Source organism: Seriola aureovittata, chromosome 5 (genome assembly GCF_021018895.1).
Source record: "Seriola aureovittata isolate HTS-2021-v1 ecotype China chromosome 5, ASM2101889v1, whole genome shotgun sequence".
Taxonomy (NCBI): Eukaryota; Metazoa; Chordata; class Actinopteri; order Carangiformes; family Carangidae; genus Seriola; species Seriola aureovittata.
This window is the reverse complement of record NC_079368.1, coordinates 28,887,861-28,909,723: the sequence shown is the minus strand read 5'-3', so window position 1 is coordinate 28,909,723 and position 21,863 is coordinate 28,887,861. Positions and strand designations below refer to the sequence as shown.

The following is a 21,863-nucleotide window of genomic DNA, read 5'->3' as shown; positions in this document are numbered from 1 at the left end:
TGATACTACTGTTATTCGATAAAATAGAGTTAAAGTTACGATCCTACTTTTTGTTTTATTTCCGTTACTGTATAGAATTTAGCTTTTAGTTTTATTTTGGTTCTTACCAACTTTATTTATATGTTGGTGCAATAGGATTGTAATGTGCTTATAATATTAAATAATTTTAAGTGTTTTTAACGTGCGAAAAAATACTTTTATACTGCAGTGCAGTGGTTAATTTCAACTGACTAAAGAAAACATGGGGAAAAAAATCCAATTATTATTTTTTATAAATTTTTCCTACTGTGTTAATCATGAAAAGATGTTGGTAAATATAAAAATTGTGTCACTTTGGAGAAAAAAACAGACAAACAAATATATATAAACATCCTTTAATCATGATTGCCAAACATATGAATTAAGGCATATACAGTATAAAAAAGCAACAGCAGGTTTCATGTTTATACGATTTCAGTGTGTTATTAAATGGATACACCGGGTGGATGAACTGAACATACCAAGCAGCCTTTATAAGACAACACTGTGTCTCCCAAAAGTTGACAGCATTTTGTAAACAGAGTTCGTAGCACTATATTCAAGTAATAGAATGATCACTGATACTATGCAGGTAAGGTGTTGTGTAAGTGAGGCAGAGCTGCTGATAGACGAGGGTTTATTAACAGCCGTGTTGGCACCACAGTGATTGTAGGAAATTCAATCCATCATTATGCTGCATTTACAAAAATTTAGACGTTATTCTGAATAGTTTTCCAACGTGTAGTTCGATTCCACATGGTGTGAACGCAGCATCGGGGCTCACAGTTTCAACTCAACATCTGGTGGCCATACTGGATTGTACTGTGCATTCAGTATCATCTAACTAACTAACTAACTACTGCATCTGATCAACTAATGATGCAGTTTTGTTTTTGACAAACCTAATTAGTACACTAGCTCGTGTAGCTAGCAGCAGCTAGTGTGAGCACATTAAGAATAAGATGGTGATTCTGCTAACTAGCTAGCTATCACCTGTTTCCACAAATATACTGCAAACAGCTCTGTTGATCAGCTGCTCCATTAGACTGGCAGTGTGTGAATATGAGAAGAACAGCGTCGCGGTCTGGTAGACGACTTTCAGAGCGAAGTGGACTCATAGATCTGTAATGGCTTGACCCAACAGTGGCCTAACTTCGGCTCACCTGGTTGCTGGACTTATGACGGATAACGTTCAAGAATCAGCCCGTGTGCGCTGGTCTGACCCCGACTGCTGACCCTGGCCCGAGTGCTGCTACCTGTGGCAGATCTCAGTCCAGATCAAACAGAGTAGTTTAGGTACAGGACACACTGACACGTGTCTCGTGTTGATGCACATCATGTGCCACCAGCATGTGGTGCCCTATATTTTCCACATCCAAGTTTTGGCTGTCATGCTGTATATGTGCCACAGCAAGGCCGTATCTGATGTCTCAGCAGGCTGCCTCTGATTGTTGACTGCGGGCAAACAATGATGAATTAGATTGTGGTGAATGAGGCAAAACTTTCTAAAAGTTTGAAAAGATACTGCAATTTGTTTTGGTCTCAAATATGTCGTTATATCTGTGGAAACACTGCGTAATTCATTTTATGACTTTTTTTTCCCCATACGTCTGGCCAAAAGTCACATCAGCACATGTAGAGCAGCTTCAAACTTCACAGTCACACGTGACTCTACCTGTTTTTCTGGTCCAGGTTAGATGGTAAAAGTCATGATAAAGACAAATGTTGATTTGTAGCCTGGAGAATCACCCAGTGTTCTGTGACAAATGGTTTAGATGTTGAAGACAACTAGCAGCACCAGAGTTTGGAGATGAGCGTGTGGTTTGTGGCTCAGACCGGTTACAGGCCGATGTTGACGATGCTGGGCCGTATAACGTTGCTCTGGAGACGTGGCGGTGGGATGGCACCCAGGGTAAAACCTGACCGTTCTGTCTATCAGAGGCTCTGCAGTGAGCTAGTTAGCTTGTAGAAGGCATGGGAGCAGAGGCGGGGCAAAGGATTATGGGACTCCAGACAAGGATGTATCCCCGCTGGGAACACTGCAGGTAAAAATGTGGACATTTTACTCCAAGGACAATCCCAGTGTGATAAGTTTCTATTGAATTCAGCATCACCACTTAGTTTTCCATCGCTATACTCAGCTGGTTTTATATTATGTTATCTTACTTGTTATTCAAACTAAATGTTATAAACATAAAGCATCAATTTAAACTTGTTGCCCTACATTTGAAACTAAACTGAATTTAGCATTTTCTCATGGCGCTGCAAGCAAATGCTTTTACACACAGTTTCTAGGTTCCTAAAAACAATGAAAACTGGTGAACTCTGTGAATTAAAGCTCCATCCAGTGTAAAGGTCTCTGTGCATGTGTAGTGTGATTATAGATCAGCTCTAGCTTCTATATTAATACTGTGAAAGTATCAAAGCCTCAGTCCACAGAGAAATGCACACAGCCTGTATTCAGAAACTGAGCCTTAAAACCAGCCGTCAGGACTTCTGGAACTTTGTGATGTCACAACGAAGCAGTCACCAAGCCCCGCCCACCTGGACCCACCATCCAAACCTTTACAGGATTTGGTTTCTCTGAGTATTTTTACCTGAAATCTGCTTTATTTTTATTGGATCACTCAGAAAACAGTCAGCCAATCAGAAGAGAGGCTCAGAGCCTCCTCTCCTCTGATTGGCTCACCGACCTGTTGTTACTAGAGCTGCAGAGAGAAGCCTGAGAGAGGAGATGTAAAACTACACTGAGATGGTTTTTATATCTTCTGATGGATCAACACTTCAAATAAAACACAGAAGAAGAAGAAAATATGGAGCTTTAAATTAAATCCTGTAGTCAGTGTGAACATTTTGATAAGTTCGCCTAAATATAAAATCACTACTGTACCTGAGCAAACACAAAGTTCGGTCTTGAGTGTAATGCTGGCTGGTACTGCAGCTCTAATGGAGATGTTAGAAAACTCAGTTGACACTGGAATTGTCCTTCAGGTGTTTGTGACTTAAAGTGTAACTGGTACCTCTCCCGTTCAAACAGAATCACTCACTGACATTCATCATTAGTATTCATTCACTTTGCCCCAGTTTGTGCCTCTGATTTTATATTCGAGACAAAATCTCACTGGTGCTTTCAATCATATCGCATGATCTTCCTCAGCAGGTGGAGTTCAACCTGTTGTTACGGATTTGTAGATGGTCATTTTTTTTCGGAGCACAATAAGGACGTGTGGTTCATTTCCATGGCAACTGGCAGACTTCATCTGCTGATAACAATCATTCGGTACGATCGAAAGCTGTAGAGCTGCTGCTCAATGGACCTTGAGGTGAGATTGTTTTGTCAACTACAATATCTGAGACGTTTCCTGTGGAAGACTCAGGTAACAGACGTAGGTTTTTCTACGATCCTCACCAAGAGACAAGAATAATCCCCCCAGGCTGTTGATGCACGATCGAGATTCGTCACCACTCCTCGACCTAAAGTTGAAATGAGAACTGCCTCTTGTCTCAGTGTGCGTCTTTGTTTGGGTCAAAGGACGGAGATACGTTGTGAAAAATGGGTCAAATTTCCTCTTCCTGGGGAGAGGGGCGTCTGGACTACTTTGCTAAACCTGCTGCCACCTCGACCCGACTCCGGATAAGCAGCAGAAAATGGATGTAGGGATGGATGGATGGATGGAAGGGTCAAATTTTATCAATTCACTGTACACTAAAGCTGACAAACGTTGGTTCATATCCGTCGGTAGAATATAATCCAAATCCAATCCAGGAGGATGTTGAGATATTTCACTGTACACCTAAAAAAACTTGACCTGGCGCTTGATGAAATGTCACCAGAGTCATTTGCATTCACCATCTTAACAGCTGTGAATGTCTGTACAAACTTTCATAGCGATTCGTGACCAAAGTCTCAGATATAAAAACACTGATTACTGAAGAGGCACGAACTGGAGCTTACATTTACCGAACGACTCACTGACCGTTGGCTCTCTCGTCATAAAACGCAGCACCAGAGACAACGTCAGTACAACATGCTTCCCCCCCCGGGACGAACCGCTGCAGAAGAACTGAGCTCAGCTGGTGCACACATGGTGGTTCTGTTCGCGCTGGTTTCCCCTGCTCTGCCTGCTGCTCCCGTGCATGGCTGATGGAGATCAACATAGAGTACGATAAAGCATGTTAGTGCTCTGCCATGAATCTGTACAGAATATATACACCACTGGGTTCCTACATGGCACTGGGCAGGTCGATGTGAAGGTTTACTCTCACATAAAGACAATACAATCAACATGGTTACGCTCAAGTACAGGTTAGTAATACAAATGTAGTGTCAGCACTATGGAGGGAGGAGGACCACTTCAATAATCATAATGAGAATAATAAGGATAATAATAGACTTTTTAGCTTCCTAATGCTGTTTCCCAATTGAAGTTTAAAAAAACGATCAACACTATTGGGATAAAGTAAGTCATCATCAGTACATTCAGTCATATCATCATCATAATACACTACGATAAATGTGCATCTTATAAAGTTGAACACCACAGCCGCGGTCGGGCGGAGTGCGCCGCGCTCTGGGATGTTTCGTTTCACACGCGCCGCCTGCTTCTGTCAAAACTCTGCAAAACTGAAAGCTTCAAAAGTCTGTGGTTCTGGATTTGTACAGGTAGTTACTCCTTCAAAAAAGGTCCCGGTCCTGGTTCCCATTCACGTGTCCGTCCCTCTGCCGGCCCATCTGCTCCTGGATGATGTGTTATAAAACAGGTGGCTGTCATTAGTAAGAAATGAAAGAGGTTTTTTTGTTTTTTGTTCTCTGCCTCTCAGCGAGGCGAAGCTTATTCAACACCATGGAATTGATGTCTGATAAATCTGCCATTCCTCATGTGAGACGTGGTCACATGGTCCTACTTCTTCCCTTCGCCCTCTGTGGAGACAAGAGGAAAAGACATTCAGACTGAACACTGAGCAAATTCTTGAGACATTCTACACACAACAGAAAGCAAGAGGGGCACGGCTGCGGCTCAGGAGGCAGAGCGGGTCGTCCAATCATTGGTTTAGGTTCAGCTCCTCCGGTCCATGTGTCAACGTAAACCACCACTGAACCACAAATCGCTCCTGATGGTCAGACCGGTACCTCTGCTGGTCGCTCGCAGCCATCAGCGTGTGAATGTGTGAACAAGACGAATTGTAAAGTGCTTGGGATAAAAGCACAATATAAATGCAGCCATTTCCCATTTACCAGCCATTCACCAAGTTGAAAGAACAGGTGCTTACAGCTCTAGGCAGCACAAATTGTTGAAAATGTTTCAGACGAAGCAAAAGCTTTCAAGTTAATCTGCATCCAACTGCAACGGTAAAATAAAATAAATGTTGTTGTGGATTCTCTGAAAGTTAACGACCACAACTATTCAAATCAACTCATCTTCTCTAACGTCTTTCTGAAAGGCAATTACTGAAAAACTAAACGTGGTCAGGAGAGAGGCCGACGGTCCTCCAGCAGAGATCGAGCCCAACGCTCTGTCCACACGTTTCAGTCGGAGGGCAGCACTGACGCAAAATATATGAGATGTGTAACTACAGGACTAAACGCCACATTCACCCCGTTTACACACACCAACTTTTTACGTGCGTGTCAACAAACTCCCGAAATTACTGAAGCCAAAGTGAAATTATAACATAACACATTATCATTATCTCATGAAATTATCCAAACGAGTGTCATCGCTCGCAGCCGTGAGATAAAGTGACAACAAATAAAATACAAGCTCATAAAGAAAGAATGTCTGGACAAGATACGGATTACCATTATAACCACCATTTGTTATTTCAAGACAATGAGATAATTCATGTTGTGATGCATCCAAACAGTGTGAGAAGATAAGGAGATAATGAATTAGTGATCTTCAGATATCAGGCCTGAAAAGTTGCTCTGGCTTCTTTACAGAACTCCTGGTTTTCTTCTTTCATTTCTCTGCTTTAATTTCACTCCCGTTAATCTCCTCTATTTCACAGCAATTACCATTTATAGATAACTTCAGTCTCCGCACCAGTAAGGTAATCATCACATTATGCTGTTTAACTGCCTGGCAGGTATTCTCTGCATTATTTCACACTATCAAAAAAGGCAGTGATATATAGCCCGCAAAAATATATGGAAAACACCGCGCGGTGGGTAATGATCTCCTGGATTATAATTTAAGCAACAAGGCAGGAGCGTCACAGAGTCAAATCAGCAGCGAGCTGTGATTCCCAGGAGAGGAGGTTTAGATATTAGATTTATTGACCCAGCAGACGGTGTGAAGATGAGACAATTCTCCAGCTCGTTTTGCTCTCAGCTTGCGTTTCATAAAAGAACATTTTAGCCAATTCATTTCATAAGATGCAAAGTAAGTGGATAGTCTTTTGAGTTTCGATCAACATCAGAGATGAATAAGATCTTCAACACAGAAACTGACAAATAATGATCAGAGACGCTGGAAAAGACCCCACAATGAGGCCACTATAGTTTTGTTTGTTTGTGTGTGTCTGTGTGTGTGTGTGTGTGTGTGTGTGTGTGTGTGATGGTTTTAATACAAGAAAACACAGGCTATTGTTCAGTGTCTTATCTCAGTTAAGTCAACACTTAACTTAATTTAATGAGCATTTATGCTCAATTTAATCATTGACAGGGGCATGGCGGACGGGTAATGTGGATTAAATTAAGTAATATAAAATAGTGCAATCATTTACCAGCTTAACCTACTGAATCATAAATGTGATTTAAAATGAAATCCACTTCTTTAAATTAGTGAATAATAGCATCATCATTTCATAATACTGCCAGCTGAGTCTGAGTAGTCTTGTTACTTTAAATATAGGAAATCTGTCTTCTACACCACAAAAAATAAAAAATAAAATAGTGTGAAAAGTCACTCCAAATGGTTCCCTATCAAAATAAAATTGGGAAATGTTGCTGAAATGCTTTGTTTTAGAATGAGTGTGTATTGGGGCATGTTCAAGCTAAAACAGGGTGTTCAGTTGCTGCTAAAAACTTAAAGGGGCTATTTGTGAGTTTTGCTATTGCTACATAGCTAACGTTAGCATTAACAGCTGTTTACTCACTAGTCTAAAAAAAACTTTGCAAGTTCAGTATCAGACTTAATTCCTTTACTCTTTTGCTCCTATTTCTTTCACTTATTTTCCTCTACTGAAGTTAGCATGCTAATAAGCTAGACCTGGCCCAGGCAGCCAATCTTGTCACTTTCCAATACCGAGTCAGTGAAGTGTCCAGTCTGCTATGAAGAAGTAGCCGCTCAGAGGGCGTAGTATAACTTCTTCTATTGTAAACACAACCATGGCTCAATCTCTTGCCAAGTCTGGTAAGTAAACAGCTGTTAATGCTAACGCTAACGCTATGTAGCAATAGCAAAACCACAAACTAAAAATTGCTCCTTAAAGTTCTTCAAATTCAAAAACATGTATTTCTCTTCAAAATATTGGAAGTAAAGCTCGTCACGAGCCACAGTCTGGTGGTAACGAGTTAAACGTACCAGTAGAGGAGTGTCCTGACACCTGCTGACTGGAGACCAGCGACCTGGAGCTCAACCCTTCAACACACAGAGGAGAAAATACGCAGTTAGAAAATCTGACAGAAGACAAGACAAGTGCAGTTTCCATCAGATCCTGAACACAACATTTATATTAGCAGATAAACTGTAAATCAAAGTTCTTCTTGAGATTCTCTGTCCACAAGATGTCAGTCAGGAAAAGCAGACAACAAGCTCCACTGTGCGTCAGATGGTTTGTGCTTTGTGATAATTTATTTGTGAATATGTACAACTTTATTACCAGATGTTTCAGTGTTGAGCTCAAATGTTACATAAGTTCTGTTGCATTCCTCAGTGTAATGTTTAATCTGGAGCTCGGTTGTATTATAGCACACATTGGATAAAGGGTGGGAGGAACAGGGGGTGAAATGAGCAGCATGCACGTTAATCCTGACACACCAAGATGAACGAATCTCTACTGCCGCGACACAGGACATCAACATTTTATCATACTTATCATAACGATTGTGCTCACATTCATTCAACGACTGTATGTCACATAATTCTTAGTGACAGACGTTCTTTTTAAAACTAAAAATTGTTGAGTAGAGATAATGTTGGCTAGTTGTCAACACGTCTAATAACAACCTGTTTGTTCCGTGCAACCAGAACATTTTGTCTGGGACGAACGGCGTCTGTAAAAACCACTGAATGTTGAATTTATTTCAGGATATTTAACCTCGGTCTCAAGCTTCATTCAACCTTGACAAACTCTACACTGTTTGAAAGCTCTAACTCTCCTGATTCTGTCTGTGCAAAGTGTTTTAAATCACTGCAGCAGCTGTTGACACAGAACTGGTTCTCAAGTGTTTTTAGGTTTTATATTCACTCAAAAATACATTTCTGCCATGTTTGTGTCAACTTTTTATTATGGGTATATTCGTGTATAATGGTGGTGTGCGGTGTGCGGTGACAGGTCAGTGTAGTTGTACCTTGGTAGATGTCATACTGTCCTGACATCAGGTTGTAGCTCATACCCAGGTGTGTGTGATGGTGTGTGTGGAGGTGTCGGGCGAACGACACGTGGTTCCTCTCTCTCTCCGTCTCTCGCTCTGCCTCGGGGGAACCCTTCTCACCAGGCTGTAGAAACACACACACACACACACACACACACACACACACACACACACACACACACACACACACACACACATTTGGATTTACGCTGCGTCTATTTTCCCGCCTCTTGAGAGTCACATTAGGACATTAACATGACTGGGAGTGATGACACTGAAAGGAGCAGAATGAAGTGTTAAAGGTCAGTAAATCTGTGTATGTAACAGTCAAAACTAAGCAGCAACTAAACTTTCTCTCTCTACAAATACAAAGACGAAGCTGTGGAGGTTGAGATGAGGTTGTCCTCCTCTCACCTCAGCTCTACTCAGGCTTCAACTTTATTACCAGAATTTGATTTGTCTGGCTCTAGTCACTGAATAATTGCAAATCTGAGAGTGTTTCCATGTAGACTGGGACTCCGGGTGGTGCAGTCGGATATGAAACTTAAGCTAATGCCTCTTAGTGGAAGTACGGCACATCCACATCATGTCCAGATGTGGGTGGAGAGGCGATAAGTCACTAAACAACTGAATCACCTGAAGGATTTGAAGAGAATAATCAAACGACTGTTTCCAGGGTCAAGAATGAAAGTTCCCCTCTAAACTTTACGGATCATAAAAAGGCAAGTTTCCAAGTTTCTGTTGATAAATTTCCAAAGTCAGCTGCAGTATTTCCCTGCAGGCAGCCATTGGATTCACTGCACTATGAAAAGCAATCACACTTATAAGTGAGTGAGTAGTTTGAAGGCGTCTCAGTTTTAATAATGCTATGACTGCTTTTGGTTTTGCAGTTACAGAAGTGTTGCAGGGAAATGCAGAGGCCAGTGGAGAATCATTGATTATTTATGACAAGAAAGTCTCATGTGAATTTAACATGATGGTTATCGGTTATTAAAACCACAAATATATCTTCTTATGGATCAATACTACAGGAATAGTGTAAAATATGGACCTTTAAAAGTGTAGTTATTCATTTGTACGTTTTTGTGATGTAACAGCCATGACTTTCACCCTGGTGTAATATGATGTATGGTCTTCACTCAATAAAATAATTACAATATAAATGTACCTGTCGCTGTGTGTTAAATGTTTAGGAAGCATTAGCATCACTTTTTACAAGTCAGGATTTTAACTTGTGATTCCTGTTGCGTTGTGTTTAACCTTCTTTACTGTGATCGTCTCCTGCTGCGTTTTTTTTGTCTGTGTTCAGCAGGAAACATCAGATCTGTTTCTTGTGAAGGGGAAAAGAAAAACATTTAGAGGTGTGACGCTGTGAGCTGCAGTGTGGATGTGGCAGTAAAGTGAGCGGTGTCTCACAGCAGGAGATTTTCCGTGGTACTGATGGCTCTGCTGCTGCAGCAGCTCCATGGCTGAGGACGAGGACGAGTCGCCGCTCTGCTTGCCGCTCACTGCTCCTCCTCTGCCGGGTGGAGTCACCTCCGACTCCTCCCTGCCCGCTGTCTTACCGTACAGAGGATAGTGGAAACCTGGTGGACACACACACAGATACTTGACTTTCTCTGGCCTTCTACAACAAAGGAGTCTTTATTTACCAAACAGTCAAAGACACAGTCCCTGACTTCGTCTCAGTGTTCAGTAGCACTCGGGGGCTTCAGTCTATAACGTAGTGATCCCACCACAACATGGCCTCTAGTTTACACATCTACATTTGTTTCTTGTTTTGTTGCCTCCATCTTTCACACATTAAAGGTGTTTCTGTGATGCAGAGAGCCAAACGTTTCTTCTTTAACGTGACATCTGAATTTGTGTCATAAAAGGTCCTTAATTTTTCAGTAATGGTGCAAATTCAGCAGCAGCTTACTTAACGAGCTTTATGGGGTTCATCTCACATTTGGTAAGTGACACATAAATTCACACATTATATCATATTAAAGACTTTTAAGGCGGTTTGTGAATAAATTAAAGGGCTAAAACACTTAGCTTTGATGATGGTGCTGGTGCAATAACTATTTATAAAGTGATTCCTACCCTTTTAAAATCACTTAAACCATGTGCAAACCCTATTAAAAATACCTTAACTTATTACAGACTCTTCCCTTGTTATTCATGGGGAAAATCAACATATTTAAAGTCTTCCTTCCCAGAAATACTTTACAAACACAAACCTCTTCCGTAAAACACTCACTGCAATTTTCTAATTCAGCTTTTTATGTTGTCTCCCACTTGTTGATTATAATTACAGTATGTTGTCAGCGAAGCCTCACTGTGTTAACAAACCCACTTTGAGCAGTGTATTAGTTACAAGCAAGCAGCTGCTAAACGAGGCTGTAGGCACTAAGCTAGCTGACAGTTCGGCTAACTTAGCCGAGTCTCGTCGAACTCCGATAATCTCGGTGTGTTTTGGAGACCATTTACTGTGTCTCATTAACCTCCACTTAGAAACACGCCACACAACGCAAACTCCTTTTCTGTAGTGGAACAGATTTACACATTAGTGAACCAGTTTTCCAGTGACACTCTTTATCATCAGCAGTCTGATTTCTGGGTGATTTATGATGGAATTGTCTTTGTGTTGTTTATCTTTGCTTCAGAACATTGAATATATGCTTTACTAAGTTATCTGTGTTCTCCTGGTGAAAGTCACTGCAAAGGAAAAGTAACGCATTCTTGAATACACCGATATTTATTAGGATATGATCTTGATTGGAGTGTTAACATGTTAGCAACCAGCCGCCTCCTTCCACATCTACTTCCATTATCATCCTGTTGGAGTGTTTGTGTCCAGCTGCTCAGTATTAACTCTCCTTTTCACTCTGGTTCGGTCTCCACCAACTCTCTGCTGCTAAACGACTCTAGACATGATGAACAGTAAACATGTTTCATAGGGAACGAAATCTCTGGCTGGATTATGTTCCGAGGTAACTTCCCTTTTCAATGATGTTGAATGTAAAACAAACACTGCTGAAAAGTGACATTTCGATGCCTTCATGGCTCATACATCCACCGACAGCTCAGCTGCTTTCATCTCTCACTCGTCAACTGTTGGCTCAACTATTGTCACACGTATAAACTGATGATTCAGCTGCCTACAAGGTGTAAACTTTAAACTGACACTTCAACTGGAGCACCGATATAATATTTCACATACACAGGAATAGTATTTCAAGAGCGTAAGCGAGCACATTTAAATGATTTCTTTCTGAAGATGTATCCTCTAGTTGCCTGTGTATTCGTCACTTTGAGCTATTTTATGTGTTAATATAAAACGTCCTCGTTAGTTAAGCATTAAAAGAACAGTTTGACATTTTGGGAAATATATAAATTTGCTTTCTTGCTGAGAGTTAAATGAGACGTTTGCATCTGTTCAGTGGTAACAGATCCCGCCACCAGCACCTCTAAACCTCACTGATATATTACATTATTATTCCTAGTTTGTTTCATTTGTATTAAAAAAGGCAGGTGAGCTGTTTCCCCGTTTCCAGGCTTTGTGCTAAGACTCTTACCTGGGTAATTGTGGACCAGGGTTGGGGACACCCCTCTGTAGGAGCCCCCACCGCTCTCACACATTGCCAGGTAGGGCGGGTAGGAGGAGTGCTGGTACTGGATGTAGGGCTGCTGGGGGGTCATGGGAGGAGACACAGCTGCCCGGGCGCTCTGGGACTCCTCAGACAGCACTCCTATTGGCTCCTGGCCTTGATCATCCAGCCCCTCCAGCCGGTCCGGATCCTCTGCGTCGATGACAGGCGGGAGATCGTGGGATCCGTGGAGCCTGGCTTTTTTAGCGTCCCCGCCCACACCTGCTCCTCTCTCTCCTCCTCCACCTCCTCCTCCTCCTGAGGTCATCTTGGCCCCGGCAGGCTCCACGGTAGCTCCCCATTCTTTCCCCCTGTCTGCTTCACCCTCCTCGGCCTCCTCTCCATGTTGACTCTGTAGCTCTGAGTATTTGCTGTGAGCGAGGCGGTGAGCCCAGGCGGGGCCGTCTGAGGGCTAGATCGATGGGGACAAGAGTTGGTGCTAGTTGCAGTGTTTCCCCTATAATTCTTTGTTAACAGTGGTGGGTGGGAGTCATTTTGAAGTTGGTTCAACTTCGGTCCTTGTCTCTGTCCCAGTTTTTGTTTATATGGCCAGTTGCAGAGCTAATGCTAAATACCTTTTTCATAATAAGTCTAAAGCGTTTTGTCTCTTTAGTGGGTTTTTTTGGAGGGAAAACAAGGCTGATTTAAGACTTTCATTTCTACATATTCTTATTCAGGAGTGAAGGGGGGAATTTCTTGCTGCGGCGGCCCACCGCTGCTGAATGACTATAGGGGAAACACTGTGTACTTGAGTGAACAGAGCCATAGACAGACCATCTATCACTGGCTCTGGGTGTGATGTTGATGAAGGATGACGACGTTTCAACAGCAGGCGGCCATTCAGAGGTGGGATGTGAAGGAGTGTGGCGTCCCTCCCAATGACCACGCATCAAGACACGTCTCACACATGATCAACTGCGGAATTTAGGCCAAACTGAAGAAAAACACGACCTACCCTCCCCCGACACGGCGTTCATTCAATTCATACAACCTTTTTTTTTTTTACATGATGCAGTATGGCTAGAGTTAGCTGTTAAATGCATTGTGAGATGACACGGTTAAAAATCTGTACAAGTTTTCTGAAAAAGCAGCTCATATCAAAACCAACAGTTACGTATTAGAAAGGTTTCCTTTGTTCCTTTGTGTGTTTATGTTTTACATTTACAGCTAAAGTTGGAATTACACATTTCCTCCATTTAATTCTCACTCTAAACATTAAAAACATTTTTCATCCATCAAATAAAACTACACTTTTTTTGATTTCAACCAGAATGACTGAAGTAGTTTGCCAAGGTAGAGCTGCAGCACCACAGAAGCCACACGGTCTTTGTTATTAGCACCTATTGGTTTAGCTGTATACAATGTGTGATTAATCTCTTTGTGACACTCAACAACAGTCATTAAAGCACACCAACAACACCATCGGCGGCGGCGGCAGGTTATAGACAGAGGGAGAAACTTACACTGGAAAAGGAAACATTTGAGTCCAGATCTGTCTGACTGTTTGGGTTGTGGAGTGATGAAGAAGAGGAAGAGGAGGGTGACTTGATGTCATCACAGTCTTTCATCGAGACCTGGTGCTGGTCCACCATGCCACCGTGCACAGCCTTTAAGCCCAGACTCTGTCCCCTTTCTCCTCTCTCACTCATCTCCACGTAGGACAGGACGGGTTTGGGACAGCAACCTTTAGCGCCGTCTGGACCTTTACCTAGCATGGGTCCCCCGACTGAACCCCCAACCATATGTTTAACGTCCTCACTGTCTCTCAACCCCTGCCCCCTCTCGCCCCTCTGCTTGGCACTGGGAGTCTGGTCACAGCATTTGGAGGCCAGTAACAGTTTCTGGTCCATGTAAAGTCCTCTGGAGTACTGGCCATAGTACAGGGACTGGGCCAAGGCGGTCTGGGTCTGACTCATGGCCAACTGGAGCTGAGACTGAGGCGGCCCGTCGCCTTTCTTAGAGTCTGTGAACTCGTGGGAGGAGCTTTTGTCATCCTCTTTCACTTCTTCCTTTCTGTCTTTCCCTTTGCCGTCATGGGAAGAGCTTTTGTGGAAAGCGACGCTGCTGCTGTTCTGCCTGTCCGAGTGCATGTACCCCTGCAGGTAGTAGGGCTCGTAGCTGTGGTAGTACGGGGATTGGGAGTCTTTAGATGATGGGGCAGATGCTGTGGGTGGGGTTTTACCAGAGTTACCATGGTTACTGTTAGAGCTCACCTCGGAAGAGGCCGAGGAGGCAGACTTGGATCTGAGTCCATCCGAGCGACATTCGGAAGATCCCCCATCGTCCCCGGCATCTGAGATGTCAGAGTAGGCGGGGCTGTTGTTCTTGCTGCTGCTGTCTGCTGTTGCCAGGCAACTACCACTTGCATCTAGCCGTGAGGAACCTCCAATGGAAGGACTGGGGGCGTTGTCAGTGAAGGTGTAGACCTTGTCGGCCTCTGCACGGATACTCGCCATCCTGCTCTCCTGGCTTTCAGTGAGTCCGTTCATCACATCCTGCTTACTGAGGTGCTCCTTCAGAAGGCTTCCAGAAATCTCCTTGACACCCATTTTGGATCCACCACCACCATCTTCCATTTTGATTCCACCACTGTCTCCATTGGGCGTTCTGATTGGCGCATCTTTATGTTTGTCCTTAAGCCTCCGTTTCTCTTTCTTCCTGGTCTCTTTGCTGCAGGTGACCAGCGTGGCTTTGACGAGGCTCGGCTCCACAACGATGCTCAGCTTTGGTTTGATGGGTTTCAGGGGAAGGTTTTTACTCGTGAGGCCCACGGCTGCCATGGGAGACGGCTGCTGTGAGGTGGCAGTATCTGCTGTGCCAGAGGGATACGTTGCGTTGGGTATGGCGATCAGTTTGGGAGGAGCAGGGGCTGGAGCGATTGGCCGGTTGGTCCGTGACTTGGACAGCTTCTCTACCTTCCCATTGGCCTTCTTGCCCTTATCACATGCACCTCCCTTCTTGTCGATCAAACCTTCAGCTTCCAGCTTGGGCATCTCGACCGTGGAGTTCCTGTCTGGGACCATGCAGTTCTCGAGAACCACGGTCATGTTGGAGATGATGGGCAGATTGCTGAGGTCATCGATCAGCCCATCTTTTAGCAGTGAGGTTCTTCTGGTTTTGGAGTTGGCTGTGGGGCTGTGGTCGGTACTGAGGAGTAGCCGTCTGTTCTTAGGGGACCCTACTGTGGTAACCTTGTACAGAGGAGCAGGTTTCTTTGAGGAACTGTTGGCATTAGTGCTGTTGTTTGTCTCTGAGAGGTCATATGTCATGTTGCTGATGGTGTCCTCACAGTCTGATAGTCGTTCCTCACTCTCCCCATCCTTCATGGGCTCCAGCTCAGGCTTCCTCTGCTCTTCAGCCTCCAGGTGCGCATGTGTCTGGTGGTAGCGCAGTCCGTTGATGTGCTTATAGCGTTTAGTGCAGTTGGGGTGAGGGCAGTCAATGAGAATGGGTGGGGGAGGTGGTGAGGAAGCACAACCTCCTCCTGGATCCATGAATGAAGGGTCAGATTTGCCCTGCGGCGTGGACGGGGCGCTGCGGGATTTGGCGCGAATCCGCTTCCCGTTTCCATTTTTAATTTCGTCAGCAGCGACAAGGCTGAGGTCCAGGTCAGCCGGCGGTTTGTTCTTTCGCTTCCCAGACGAGAGGGTGGAGGCGCTGTTGGAGGATTTCACCTCCTCCACAGTGAAGAAAGAAGGAGGAGTTCGGCAGTTGCTGTTGATGAGGTTCAGGCTGCCTCTCCGTCCCTTGCTGTGGATAGGTGCAGTGGTTCCAGCCACACCACCTCCACGGCTCCTGTGCTGCGACAGACCCCTGACTTTGGCAGCGGGGGCCGGCTCAATGCAGGGCCGATCAGCCATGGCCATTCGCATCCGTTTCCCTCGGCCACGCCCACCTGGCAACTCAGGGTCACTGGAGGGAGACTCACAAAACCTGGACAGAGGCAGAGAAAAAGAATGGATTTAGAAGTGAACTCCTCTTAATATTCACTTACTGACAGACTGGAATGGACATGAGATCCATCTGATTGTGTCAGGTCGTCTTACTACATCCCGTTGTACCACTTTGCATCGTATCACACACCCTACCTCAACGCGCTGTATCGCTTTGCATCGTATCGCTTTGCGTCGCATCACTTTGCGTCCGATCACTTTGTCTCGTATCTATCACCATGCGTCATATAATTACGCATCGTATCACTTTGTGTCGTATCGTATCACAATGCGTCGTGTCTCATCGCATCATATCCGTTCACGTCATATCATTTTGCGTCGTTTCTCATCATTTCATGTCGTATCACTTTGCATGGGATCACTTTGCTCCATATCTTATCACTTTGTGTCGTATTGCATGCTGTCATATCACCTTGTATCAGATTGTGTCATATCCTTTTGCATTGCATCACTTTAAATCAAATTCTATAATATAACATTATAATGCATTGCATCACTTTAAATCAAATTCTATCATATAACATTATAATGCATTGCATCACATCATTTCACAGTGTATTGTTTCACATAGTATTATACTGTGGTGTAATGTGTCACGTCATGTTGCATCAAGTTCCTGAAAGCTTCTTAAATCCTGTTGGGTAAACTGAGCAACACATCAGACCATCAAACTGAAAACAAAGCTGTTTTTCTTGTTGATGCCGATGTTCTTGAAAGGTTTTAACGAAGAACAACTTGTTCCTATCATCACCCAAACTGAACTCTTGTACCATCAATACCTCATACCATCAGACAAAAACCTTGGAAGATAACAGATTATCATTCAAGGCTTATGTGGACCACTTTACCCAGACGTCAAGGATAAAAATTGATTTTTTTCTGTACAAAGCCTGCTTCTCTTTTGATAACATAAAAAAACTGTACATTCCACAGTTATCTCTGTGTTTGATATGGAGACATTCTGTATTCACATGCCGTCCCTTCTGCTTTGAAGTCTTTTGACGTTGTTTACCACAGTGCCTTGCATCTTAACACTGGAGATGCTTTTCCACACTCGCACATTGTTATTTATATCAAAAGCCTGAGTCTGCTGAGATGAGGAAAACAAAATGCTTTATATTTATCCACAGTGTACAGCTCTATTTTCCAAGCCGGACCCTGAACCTTGCATCTGCGCTGGCCTTTTACTGCATTAATTACGACACTACATCACAGGACTGGTTGGTGTTAAAGACTCACTGAATAAATTCTGACCTTGAAAAGGCTGTTTTGGGTATTAATCACCTTATTAATGGAACAGACTGCAGAGCACGTTGAGACTAGACTTTCTTGTCCCCCTCTGTGATTTTAAAACGATGATATCTCACATTTCTTGTGATGTTTGTAATTGCTTTTTTTTTTTCTTCTTTCTTTTTTTTTTTACATCACCGTGTCCCTGAATGTCACTGAAGCTGTGGGAACGTGCTGGTGAGACTTTATGTATTTTCTTTGGCATTTCAAGGATATTTCTTGCTCTCATGCCATTATTCCAAAAGCAGTTTTGATCGATTGAGTGATGTAACTAGATGCTTTCTTACAACCCAACTTTTTTTTTGTTGTTGTTAATAACCTTGTTTTCCATTTGTGTTTGCAATTTTAATTCAATCGTTGCATCTTTTATCTTTTGGTTACAGCCTGATAATGAGTCATCAAAGAGGAAGCGTTTTATTCCATTGAAGTATAGAATAAAAACGCATTCACTCGCCACCGACAGACATCCGCAGTGACAAGAGTCCAAACGAAAAAAGCAATTTAGTGCCTGCTTTCTGAGATTAAGCTGTAATTGCCATGACAACAACCATTTACATACAGGAGCAATAATTGAGAGGTTTCAGCCCTGTGAGGAGGGACTGTCACATTTTCCACTCAGCAATTACAAAAACCACTCTCCATTTGTAAAACAGTTGTGCTGGAGAGTGGAGAGCGTTTTTGTTAAAGCTCATCATGGAACAACAGCTGACAGCCCCAGAGACAATTTAGCTTTTTTTTTTTTTATTTATCATTTTAAAGCACTTAAAAAAAAAAAAAAAAAAGGTGCTCTTTTCAGTTAATCAAAAAAAACAATCACCTGCAAATACAAGCCAATAAGAATAACAATAAAATGGTTAAACGTGAGAGATCAAAGAGGGGAATAAACCGAGCAGAAGTAAGTCGGGATAATTATGAGGCCTGTCCATAAAAATGTGTTTACAATTACAATAAGGATTGATTTCAAATTTAATTTTAGTCGTGACATCACCAGTCTGAGCGCTGACGCCAGCTGTTTCTGTACATGCAGACATTTACAATGGAAACAAACACAGCACCAGCTCACCACGCAGCTTCGTTGTTTGCGACCACAAAATAAAACAGTGTCCTCATTTTTTTTTTTTTTTTTTTTTACCCCGTGGCGAAGTGACAAGCTGTCACAATACAAACCTGAGCAAAATGATGTGCTGTGCTTAAAACTGAATTCAAGGTTATCGGCAGCCGCCTGGGCATGGGGACAAATCCACGAACAAACCTCGTGGTGAAGGAAGAGGCAGCGCTCGATATATTCATTTTTCTTTTTACCATTACTGGGATCTTTGCAGAACCTGAAGGAAATACTCTTCCAATAATCTGTGTTTGCAGTTAAACACTGAGGCTTGTTACTAACACGGTTCACAGTTTATGAACCGAAACAAACATTTTGTGCCCTGAGCTTTATTTTGGAGAGTGTTTGGTGCAAACTGTACATTGAGATATGAACAAACAATGTGGGGTTTTACAAGCTTTTTTTGATGCCGTAACCCATTTTTACTGCTGCAAACCCAAGCTGACTGTAGCTGCTGCCGAGGAGCAAAATGCAAAATCTGGTCTTGTGTTTCAGGAGCGTGTGGAGTCCAAAGTAACATCACCTAAATTTCAGAATAACGACATTTTCTCTAGGAAAAGTCAAAGAAATGAACCATCAACTGTAGACAAACAGATCAAATAACAGTTTTATAAAGTAGATTTATTATTAAGTTGCTCATTAAGCAGTGGTGGAGAAGCAGAGCTTTGCAAGATACCAATTACTTCACACTGGAAGAAGTCGAACTACAGCAGAGCTACCCGAGGGAGAAATCTGGTTTGGATATTAACTACAGCTACTAAAGAAAAAGCAGTTCAAACTACTTTTAAAAAAAATTAAGAAATTGAAAATGTACGTGTGATATGAAATTATAAGAAAATACAAAAGAAGAGTTTATTGCAAAAAGAGCCTCCTTGTTGACTGGTCATAAATAAACCAAACAACTAAACCATTCATGGGAAAGAGCTTTGATTTTATAAACAATAAGTATGGCCGCTGTGATTTTTCCTCAGGCTGAGATTCGAGAGCTGAATCCATGATGACGCTGAAGCTGTGTGTTCACTACGCGACGCCCGCCATTGGCTTTCGCACGTGCATTACACAAAGGTCAGGATGAAAGAAAAGGGCAGCGGGGCTGATGAAAGACGGATCAGTTACACTGGAGAAGGAATGGTGAAATAGAAATAAAAGAAAATGTTTTGTAGCTTCAGTATTTAACGACACAAAAAACATGCAAGCTACTGCAAAATATAGTTAAACTGTTTTTTTCATTTCTCCATGATCGTTTTACACAGTCTCAATATAACTGCAAGGGAATCAGTTCTGCTTTGTTTGATAACCAGTTCACAGTCTGACTCCTCCTCTGGTTTTCTTTTATAACAATAACATTAATTATTTACAGTTGAACATTGAAAGCTTTCACCTCAAAATATAACCGGGAGTTGAGGAGGGAAAAGAAAGAATAAGAGCGAGATGTTGGATGCAATAAAATAATACTAGTTGCATTACAGCCTCGCCCTGAAGTCTGACCTTATAGCTTTAATGTTCTCAGCGCACCTGGTCCAGATCAAGTCATTCTTTTCTTTTTGGGCCTTGAGGGAAAATTACAGCCTTTCCATAATAAAGATTTTGTTTTTGTGTTCCTATCCATTCATCAGCAGCGGGCGCCTCTGGTTTTAGCCATTTCCCCATGACAGCCTTTTCACTTGCTGCTAGAAGTATTTGTAAACTACCAGTTTAATCACACGTAGGTCTCTACCTCCCAACACCGGCATGAAGGCAGCAGTGACTGTTGAACGAGCCGGTTCTGATCGGTGTTGCTTGCATGAAAAGAAAAGGTGGCGTTACCTCGGAGGAGCCCAGTCGTGTTTGGTGCAGTCTAACAGAGTTCCCACGTAGGTCCTCTTCCTCCACGTCACGTTCACCACCAGCACACCTGTCAGTCAACACAGGGACACAGAGCAGCTTTTCATCTTTTTCAGACTTTCTGAGCAGCACTTCCTTTTGTTGTAAGTATCAGCCTTTGTAGCTCTGCAATAATTCTCCCCTCTTTGTTCTGGCTTGTATCTAATGAGGAAACTAATGAAACACAGACAAAAGACAAATGTGCAGGTAGGATAAGGAACAAAGGGAGCCGGCTGCAGCTCAGACCAGCAGACGGACGGAGGTCACGGTTTTAAGAGGCTCCAATTGTTTTCAGGTTCAAACTGTTTGTTACAGCCTGTGTAAAATTGCTCAGACTGATACTGGTGAGGAGGAAAAATACAGCCTTCCATTCCCGTCAGGTTTTTCAGTTGGAAGGAAAGTTTAGTCTTCAAGGTTTAGAGATTGAAAACCCCTCAGCCATCTGAAATAAATGACTCTCTCTTCCTCTTTTGCTTTCAGCCCCTCTCTCTCGCACACTCTCAGACTGACATTTGAAAACCATTAACCTGCGTTTTTGTGATGCGCCAGCGGCAACGCCAAGCAAATCAAATTCTGGACGCATTACGGCTTTAAAACAAGGTTTGACTGCAACACACAACTTCTTGCTCTTCAATTAAGCCTGATGCCCGTCACCTTCACAAAACACTCTCAGACAAATGAGAGCTGGGAAACGGAGCCAAGTGTGTCACTCATTTTAACAAGAGGTGGATGTGATTTGTTTTTCATCATACGGCCCTAAAATCTCCAGTTAATGAGCTGTATGGTTCTGATTAGTCAGCAATATTCTCTTTAAACACTCCCCTCATTAGCTTTGAACTGATAAAAATACATTTCCCACATTGTGTGAGAAGCTCACATTTATATTCTGTATCATTATATTCACCAAAGCCGCAACGAATGAAACATTTAAAACCCAAGATGAGATTTTTTACAACATCATATCAAATGGAGTTATTCTGCATTAACTGAGCATCAGTTCCTACACATTTACCCTAAATTAATCTTCATGCGTCTCAGCCTTGTTTTCTATTGGTGCACTGTAATGAATCTACACACTCTTGAGCCCGATGTGGAAAGATATGAGAGCGTGAAGCAAACTGGAGCTGAGACATTTATAATCAGGTTATGAGTGTATACATGTAAACACGAGATCCTGATCTAAAAACCTGGATCAGTGTGTTTTTGCCGGAGTGCTCCGAGTCCAAAGAAACTGGGAGACTGTGGCATGTAAACATCTCATCCAGGTTTCTGCCAGCTCGTGGTGCTAAATGAATTCACTCATGACCGTATTCACAATAAACACGTCATCAGAAACATGTCAACATGTCAAATATGGTTAGCATTAGCGTGCATGTGTTTATACTCAGTGTGCTCTACAGTAAGTGTTTTACTGTACTTCAGACTCACGTCTTTGGACTGTTTGGTGTTGAGACAAATAA

At 42.8% G+C, this 21,863-nt stretch overlaps 1 protein-coding gene across 1 annotated transcript in view; it reads right to left on the bottom strand.

Annotated features, from left to right (window-relative positions):
* Window positions 1-358: 358 nt before the first annotated feature.
* Window positions 359-21,863, bottom strand: part of znf608 (zinc finger protein 608) — a 65,826-nt gene continuing 44,321 nt past the window's right edge. The window contains exons 4-10 of the mRNA XM_056376504.1: window positions 20,347-20,434; window positions 13,656-16,125; window positions 12,121-12,604; window positions 9,974-10,143; window positions 8,534-8,681; window positions 7,545-7,601; window positions 359-4,939 (exon numbers count right to left, since the gene is read on the bottom strand). Coding sequence (XP_056232479.1) covers window positions 4,920-4,939; window positions 7,545-7,601; window positions 8,534-8,681; window positions 9,974-10,143; window positions 12,121-12,604; window positions 13,656-16,125; window positions 20,347-20,434 — 3,437 coding nt within the window. The 3' untranslated portion in view covers window positions 359-4,919. The remainder of the gene's footprint in view (window positions 4,940-7,544; window positions 7,602-8,533; window positions 8,682-9,973; window positions 10,144-12,120; window positions 12,605-13,655; window positions 16,126-20,346; window positions 20,435-21,863) is intronic.